This window comes from Arachis duranensis, chromosome 6 (assembly GCF_000817695.3).
Source record: "Arachis duranensis cultivar V14167 chromosome 6, aradu.V14167.gnm2.J7QH, whole genome shotgun sequence".
NCBI classification, from domain to species: domain Eukaryota; kingdom Viridiplantae; phylum Streptophyta; class Magnoliopsida; order Fabales; family Fabaceae; genus Arachis; species Arachis duranensis.
The window spans coordinates 6592255-6601468 of record NC_029777.3 but is presented as its reverse complement, the minus strand read 5'-3'; the positions used below and the strand labels follow the sequence as shown (position 1 = coordinate 6601468).

Genomic DNA, 9214 nt, shown 5'->3' with positions numbered 1-9214 from the left:
TTTTGGAAAGAAGCATGAGAATCAGTGAGTGGAACAAGCTAAAATTGTTATGTTTTTTTTAATAGGATAAACTTAAGAGCCACCAAGAAGTTGGAGACACTCCCAAGAAAGCATTTACTGCAGTATTTGGCAAAGAACAACCAAGAAGAGTTCGATGTTATGGGAGGATAATCACAAAAACATCTCTGCAGAAAGAACGGGAGATTGCTAAAATTAAGCAACAACATGCAGAGACTATAAGTTCAATGAAAACTGAACTTCATGAGACAAAAGATAGAGTCCAAAGTTTGGAGGATCTTGTGAAGCTTCTCTTGCAACAGAGTTCTCTTGGCACAAATATTGATGAAGCACTATCTTTATTACGAGCCAAGGAATCAACACATGATATAAATAGTAAGCAATGTTCGAATGGCAACGATCGTCCTTCCTCATCAACTCGTGATCCAAAGTGATGACCAGGTATAACAAAAAAATTTGCAGTAATTTTTGTGATTTATCATTTATTGGGAATGGACTATCAACATTTTTGGCCTTTGCTTTCTCTGTCTTCTGCCATCTTACTTCATGGTGCCTTCTGCAATACACTCTTGCTATTTTTAATCAATCATCTTTTTTTCTTTTTCCTTTTTAATTACTTATTTTTGTAGCGTTGTGCTATTGTGAGGAAGAAAATTTTTTCCTCATTGCTGAAATAATGTGGCTATGTTGGAGAGTGATGCATGTTGTCACTGCAACAGACTCTAGTAACTGCTGTTTCATTCGCAGGAATGACAGAAATTGTTAAGGGAGTTGTTTCATTTCTTTATCTTTTCATTTTCCCCCCTTCAAATTTATGTTTCAGTCATTCTTATCTTTTCATTGCATTTCTCTTTCTCAGTTTACTCAGGTACTTCATCAAACACATACCATGCATCATTTTCCATTATTGCACTTTTTATGTTTCAATTTTTTTTTTTAAATGCAACTTTAACTAAACCCCAATTCATTTAAATGCAGCAGTTATTGGACTCAGTGGAGGCAAGAGGATCACTACAAAAAATTCTGGTTAAAACGGCGGTTTTTTTGGGTATTTACGGCGGTTTGAACCGCCGTTATTACCAAGAACGGCGGTTTTAGAAAGTGACGTAATTCTGGGCGCCATTCTGGTTATTACGGCGGTTTTCTGAAAACCGCCACAATTCCCTGGGTTAAAACGGCGGTTTTTGAATAGGTTAAAACGGCGGTTAAAACCGCCGTTATTTCCTGGGTTTAAACGGCGGTTTTTGAATAGGTTAAAATGGCAGTTTGAACCGCCATTATTACCCTGACAGAGTGGCGTTTTGATGGGTTAAAACGGCGTTTTTAGATGGGTTAAAACGGCGTTTTTAGATGGGTTAAAACGGCGGTTTGAACCGCCATTATTACCCTGATAGAGTGGCGTTTTTATTGGTTAAAACGGCGGTTTTTGAATAGGTTAAAATGGCAGTTTGAACCGCCATTATTACCCTGACAGAGTGGCGTTTTGATGGGTTAAAACGGCGTTTTTAGATGGGTTAAAACGGCGTTTTTAGATGGGTTAAAACGGCAGTTTGAACCGCCATTATTACCCTGATAGAGTGGCGTTTTTATTGGTTAAAACGGCAGTTTGAACCGCCATTATTACCCTAACAAAGTAGCGTTTTGATTGGTTAAAACGGCATTTTTGAATCGCCGTTTTTACCCTGACATAGTGACTTTTAATTGGTTAAAATTACATTTTTAAAATGTCATTTTTACCATGACAGTGCCATTTTTATTGGTTAAAAATGACATTTTTTGTCGTTTAAAAAGGTCATTTTTACTGTATTAAACAAATAATTTTTTTATTTAAAATTTTACAATAACAAGAAATCATAACTCATCAACAAAATATTACATAACTCATAAATAAAATATTAAACATAATATATAATTTTTTTTTATTTCTAACTCATCAACAAAATATTACATAACTCATAAATAAAATATTAAACATAATATATAATTTTTTAGTATTGGAAATAAAAAATAATAACTCCTATACAAATATAATATTGAAAGTCTTAATATATAACTCTTAATACATCAAGTCTCTATCATAAAAAAAAATCACACTTGCTCTATTATTCGCTTCAAAAGATCTACTTTTTAACTCTTTTGGCGATGGAATCTTACTCTCTTGATCCAATTCCTACAACAAAAATATAATTTGAAAACAAAATAAAAATAAATAAATAAACCATTAACTTGAACATCACAAATCATAAAATAAATTTAAACAAAAAATGAGAATTAAGAACAACCAAACAGTAATCTTGTTTATATATCCATGTATATGACATAGTGGCCAGTGAAAGAAATCAAAGGATTTGATCTGCAGGAGCAATATGATTATGCATATATCCCCACCCCCAATATAGATAAGCCTATCAAAATTTAAATTTTTATAAAAAGAAAATCTATTAATTAGACACCTACCTAAAATAGATAAAATATTCCAATAATTTTGACCTAGATAAAAACAAAAAGGTAAAAACGCTAACTCACCGTAGCCAAATTCACCGCTCCAAATAATTTTAAACTTTTTAGTTGATTAGCTCTTTCTACAAGTTTTTTTCTTTATTGTAGGTATTGAAATCTTTATTATTTATAATCATATTTCGGTATAAGAACCAAAGTAACGCTTATTCATTTAAAAAAAATGAAAAACAATAACATGAAGCATTTAAAGCATCATATATAATTATATATAGCCATGGTAGAACAAACAACCTCCCACCCACAATTATATATAGCCATGGGAAATATATGGTATTCAGTTTGTCTTGGATATCAATACTAATCACTACAACCCGTTAATCAATTTATTTTCTCTCAACTTAGTAAAAGGAGCTAATTGAATAAAGAACAAATTCTGCAATAAACTTTATCCATGAAAGGCAACATTACCTCGCCGCACAGAAGTTGTTTCATTTCTTGTAAACAGGTATTGACCAATAAAAATAGTATCACCCTTCTTCACAGCCTACAAAATTATGGACATAATAGTCAAGACAAGCATCATAAACACAGAAATAATCAATATAAAATGAGAAATAAGAAAACAACATTTGCAAACCCACACAAAAGAGAAAGGAGAGGTTTTAAAGAATATGGAGGAGAAATGTTTCCTGAATTGCTTGAGTACTAGAACTTCAGAGGAGTAGTATTTATATACAGTCAAACATAAATAAAGAAACTATATAAAAAAATTTGAATGTTACTGCCACTGTGGATGTTATTTATTAACAAGGGATACATTATTCATCTAATCTTATGACTACTATTTCTAACCCTCAAACTGGTACGCATGGGAAATACTCAATCCTAAGATTTTGTAAGGATGTAAATCAGTTGAATGTTTGAACTAATAAATTAAGCATCCTTCCAAAGGACTTTAAACAAAATGACACTTTTTCAAATTTTATTATATTCAATTCTTTCAAGAAACATCAGATTATAACACCAAGTTAGAAACAACTCCTAACAAAGGATACTGAAAGTGAAATTTGAGTTGTGTGACAAGGTGAAGGTAAAAGTTCGTTTATATCATTGAAGACATAGAGGATCTTGTGTCATCAGCACAAAGAGTGGAGGAATGGAACTCACCTATCCTATCAAGTAAATATGCAGGGTCAATTATTCATAATTTGAACAACCAGCCTTGTTAGGTACTTACATCAAATGCATGGGCCTTCAGAGAATTTGGGATCTGGGAGTGATAGAAACCTCAAGGCGGATATTACTGATGAGGAAATTAAAAATACTGGCCGAAAAAAGAGCTATATGTGAAGATTTTCAGCCACAACGTGTTTTACCAGATGAATTAAGATCAACTGTCTCAAAATTCTCTCAGTTATTGCTGAAAAAATTCAGAATCATCCAGAAGTTCAGGATCACCATCAGTTTGGGCTTCCTAAGCAGAGTGAATTATAAAACAACGTCATGTTTAAAACTACAATGACAAGAGAGAACACTACTTGCTAATCATCACTTACTAGGCAGACAATTGCTGATAAATCAATACTAAAATTAACCAGTAATGTATAATTCTTACCCTGTCTTTCATGTTATCCTTAACCTCATGAACCTGGACAATGGAGATATATGCCAGTGAGTAGACATGATGGTTAAAAGTAAAGCTTAGCATACTCTGAAATCCACAGAACGCTTCTATAACAACTAAGATTAAGCGACCAACTTACATATCCAAATACACTAACAGCAGATTTTCTCAACCGCATCTGTTTGATCATTCTACTGCGGTCCCTCATATAAGCAGCGCTTGATTAGTTATATCCTGTTATGAAACAACACATTATGAGTAAAATAACATGCCTCTCACATTGCAAAATTCTTAGTCCACTTTCAGAACCTGACCTGATTAAACACATTTTCCCACCGCAACAAGAACAAGAGGTGCAATTACATGAAGGCGAATTCCTGCCATGGCACGAAGTGCCCATGCCCGGACCAATGATCAACAGCAAAACAAGCTGCATAATCAGCAGCAAAACATTAAAATAATCAATCCATACAATCAGAATTTAACTCATCTCAAAGAAGCTAATAACACAAACTAAACTACTTAACATAACACCACATGTGTGAAGGAAATTTGATGATAGCATACCATGCAAGAGCTACTGTACATACAATAACCAGCTGCCAACATGTTCTTGCCAGGTTGCAGAACGTCTTCTAAGGTTGGTTCGTGCTCATCTTTCAGCATATAGATCCCAAATATCTAAATCAAGTACAATATCAAAGAATAATTGAAAGAGAAGCTTTGAATAGGATAATATACTCACTCTCTGGATTTGGCGAGCATGCAAAATCAGGAATCTGCCAAAATAATAACAACAATTTGCAATGATAATCCAAATGGTTTGGGGGTGTGTCCCCACTCACACTCGATCCCTTTGTCAGAACACACATAAACACCTAGTGGATACATCCGGAAGGTTCAGATCACTCTTAACTCTTTATAATGCTAAAAGCTATAATTAATCAATGTTTTATAAAAGAAAATATATAGATTAAGAATTACTGTTGTTCCAAGTTAAAAGTTTATTCATTTGTTTCATCTGCACCGTAACTGAATATTGACTCCAATATATCTTACACATACATCAGTTAAAAAATAAATAAGGTAGAAAATAAGGTAGTTTCTTCTAACAATCCCCAATTTTTGACCTAAAAATAAATTGACCAAAGAAGAAAATCAAAACCTGGAATTAAATAAAATAAGTAGCAGTTGGCATAGAACAATCAAAACCTAGAATCAAACAAAATAAGGTAGATGAGGAGATGAGAAGCTCGAAGAACAGAAACTAATAGAATACCTCTCAAATCGCATCCACCGAAGCAAATGTACCATCAGAGGAGAAGCATTGATGGACATGACATCGATGGAGGGGAAGAATCATTGATGGAGGAGAAGCTCGCAGAGCAGCAGTGATGAAGATTTCGAATTCTGCCACACCAACGCAACTCTCACACATAAAACAAGGAATCGAAAGAATAGTAATAAAAAGAGAGGAAGCAACAAATCATGAATCAAAAGAAGATGAAGACGAAGAGGATAAGAGTTTTGTATAAAAACCTAGAAGGGAGAACGGACACGGAAAAGACGACTTAGGATAAGAAGCTCGCACAAGATAGAACGCCGAAACTCGATGGAGGAGAAGCTCGCATCAATGGAAAAGAAGAAGCCACTGGAGGAGAAGCTCGTTGCTCACGCTCTACTCTTCTACTTGCAATTAGGTTTAGGTTGGGCTTTCTTCTACAGCGGTTAGTACTGCCAAAATCACTTAAAATGTGCCTGATTTACAAATATATTATGGCAGTGACATAAACTGCCTTAATCCATGAATATTGTGGCGTTTTCAAAAAACTGCCTTAATATTAATGACGTTTTAATCAGTTTTTTTTGTAGTGGATTTTGAGTTCATCATACCACACACTATCAGATTGTTCCAACAAAGTCAAGCATAGATATAAAATATGCAAATAGATTGATATTATTTTGATAAATATTAATTACTATTTTGTTATGACAATTATTGTTAGACAAGAATTTTATTATTTTGTTGAGAATTATTGATGAACATGTATTAGAAATACTAATTGAACTTTTTAATATCTATTTTAATTAGAATTTTATTTTTAGTTATTTTGTCTCTTTTATAATTATTTTTTATTGTGTACAAATTTATTTATTAATTAAAATAATTACACATGTATGAACAAAAAATTTTATTGTAAATTTTATTTTTTTATATTTTTATTACAAAAATAATTTTTATTTTTATCAAAAAGGCAACCCTTTTATTAGTTGCATATTTTGAATATTAGACAACACTTGTATAGGTTGCATATCCAAAAGAAAAGGCAATATTTTAAAGGGTTGCATATTTAAAACTAATAGGCAACACTTCAAAGGATTGCAAATTCTAACTTATAAGCAACACATAAAAGAGTTGCATTTTATTGCAAATAGGCAACACTTTTTAGTAGTGACCAAAATATGAGAGAAGAGACAACACTGCAAAAGTGTTGTCTCAAACACACCTTTGAAGTGTTGTTGTTTTTCAACCAAAGGCAACACTTACCAAGTGTTGCTCTCAAAAGCGTTGCTTTTGAAACAAAAAAGTGTTGCCTTGATCTAAGGCAACGGCTGCATATGCAACGCCAACAAAAAACGTTGCCTTAGGTCCAAAAGTGTTGCCATTGATCAAAAGCAACTTTTTGTCAGCCTTTAGGCAACACTTTTTAAATGTTGCCTCAATCTGAAAATGTTGTAGTGCCAGTTCGATGTTTGAAGAAGAAGTTGGATCGGTTTAACTGTTTTAACTTTGGAGGCTTCCCCTTCTATAATAAGGGTGAACAGTCAGGGCTTGAAATAAGGAGAAAAGAGTGTAAAGTACAGAGTTCTCATAGCTACCCAAGCTAACATAAGTTCTTCTCTTTCAATGTGTTTCATGTTGTATTTTTCTGTAAAGTTTTGTCTATCTTGAGTCTCATGAAAAAAGACAAACAGTGAGGTTTGTATGAAAAAGTCATAGAGCGGAAAAAGGCAGAGTATACAAAATTAAAAGAAAAAGCCATAGATATCCTTAGAGGTCCTTTGTACATCTGTATTGTGTATCATGATTCTGTGGGAATCCCCTTGCAAGTTGGGTTAACACTTAGCAGTTGAAAGTTTGGTAGGTAACCAAGTCAAGTTCAAGATTGGGGATAGATTCTGGACTTGTCCCGGATAGGAAGGGTAGTTCCTAGGGAGAATTGGTGTTTGTAATCTGCATGATTATAGTGAAATTCCATCATTGTTGTGATGGAGACTGGATGTAAGCTGCATTGCACTTAGCAGCTGAACCAGGATTCTTCTTGGCGTGTGATTCTCTCCTTCTCTTCTACTCCATTTCTGATTCTGTTGCACATGAGACAAAATTGAAAAATATCTTCTCATTGATTACAAGACAAAAAGAAAATATTTCTTTACTAGTGACGAGACAAAAAACAAAAATATCTCCTCAAAAAGTTCTAAAAGGCAACAAGTATTACTAGATGAAAAAAGGGCTAAGATTCAACCCCTTCTCTTAGCGATTGATAACCATTAACTATTTTGCTTAATATCAAATTTAGTACTATTACTTATATTTAATTTATAAAAAAATGAATTAATAAATAGTACACCAGCATATATAAAATCCTTGAAACAAATGCAGAGATATCAGAGCAAATAAGAATAATAATAATAAGAATAATTTTTGAAACAAGTAATTTTTAGTATTTTTTATTATTATTTGACTAATACTAATAATAAATTATTTTAATAAATAAATTTTATTAATTTATGTGTGTAAATTTTAAAAAATTTAAATATAAATTGTATTAATTTATGTGTGCAAATTCTAATAAATATAAGTATAAATAAATTATATACTTTTTATATGTAAAATATCTGTAAATATAAATACAAATTATTGTTAGTCAAGATAAAAAATAATATTTGTTGGATATCTAATATGGTTAGTAATAATAACAAGAATAAGAAGAATAAAAAATAAAAAATGCTTGGCGGAGGAGTGCAGTTTTGTACTTAATCCACCAAACAAAAAGTTCAGACTTAAAAGCCAAGAACCTGAAATAGAAAAATATTCCAGGATAAAGATTTGATCAATTATAAATAAGCATTAGTCAGAATTCATATTGATATGCCAAAAATTGGATCTCCATAGCAACCTTGATGGGCACCATGTGTGTGATAAGAACAAAACGTAGTGTCGTTAAGCCAGCTGAAGAGACACCATTGATCACACTAGACCTATCATTGATCGATAAGATACCTGTTCTAAGGTGCGATGCCAGAACGTTGCATGTGTTCAGGCATGGCCCTGAAGCTGCAAGTGTCATAAGAGAAGCCTTGTCTAGAGCATTGGTTCCTTACTACCCTCTTGCTGGGCGCCTCATTCACAAATCGGAACAAAATGATGAAGCAGGGTGCCTCCAAGTTCAATGCTCCGGGGACGGTGCCTGGTTTGTTGAGGCTTCTACTGATTGCACTCTTCAATCTCTTCATTTCTTTGATGACATTCAGTCTATTCCATATGATCATCTTCTTCCTGATGATGTTCCTCAAACCGAAGGCATTGACCCCCTTGTCAAAATGCAGGTATATATGTCTTTGACTTGATAAACGTTATTTAGTTAACTATATAAAAGATTTTGATTATTCGAGTTCACCAATACATGACCAACAATATTTTTGGCCTAACACTTGGAAAAAATAATATTTTTTAAAATTTAATTAAGTATTAATTTTTAAATTTTAAATACAGATTTATAAATTCTAATAGTGTAAAAATATTAATATTAATAAGTTTTAATTTTATTTCGAGTCATTAATCAGATATAACCTAATCTTGATAATATGAACTAATTTTTATTATAAACATATTAATTGTACACAAAAAAATCAATTATCAAATTAATTATGTATATATAATATATGTTAAAATATAAAATATAAGGTACAAAATAAATATTACATGTATTTATACAATGCAAATACATAACGGATTTTTTTGGGCAAGTTTTTTAAAAAATAAAAAAATAATTTGATGTTTGAATATTTTATGTAAAAATATTTTTTATTAATTATATTTTAATATAA

At 32.1% G+C, this 9214-nt stretch overlaps 1 protein-coding gene and 1 long non-coding RNA gene across 6 annotated transcripts in view; one reads left to right on the top strand and one right to left on the bottom strand.

Moving 5' to 3' along the window:
• Window positions 1-1974: 1974 nt before the first annotated feature.
• LOC107492330 (uncharacterized) lies at window positions 1975-5816 on the bottom strand. Of its 5 annotated transcripts, none has more exons than XR_008010344.1 (10): window positions 5642-5816; window positions 5382-5512; window positions 4848-4980; window positions 4670-4758; window positions 4417-4532; window positions 4242-4336; window positions 4094-4126; window positions 3716-3952; window positions 2947-3022; window positions 1975-2188 (listed from the first exon to the last, which is right to left on the bottom strand). It is a non-coding gene; the product is annotated as an uncharacterized LOC107492330 (long non-coding RNA). The 5 variants fall into 5 exon arrangements; XR_008010345.1 differs by having other exon boundaries at window positions 4848-4881; XR_008010341.1 differs by having other exon boundaries at window positions 4670-4980.
• A 2427-nt stretch (window positions 5817-8243) lies between these two features.
• Window positions 8244-9214, top strand: part of LOC107492272 (acyl transferase 4) — a gene marked incomplete at its 3' end in the record, with an annotated part of 2167 nt that continues 1196 nt past the window's right edge. The window contains exon 1 of the mRNA XM_052262921.1: window positions 8244-8713. Coding sequence (XP_052118881.1) covers window positions 8288-8713 — 426 coding nt within the window. The remainder of the gene's footprint in view (window positions 8714-9214) is intronic.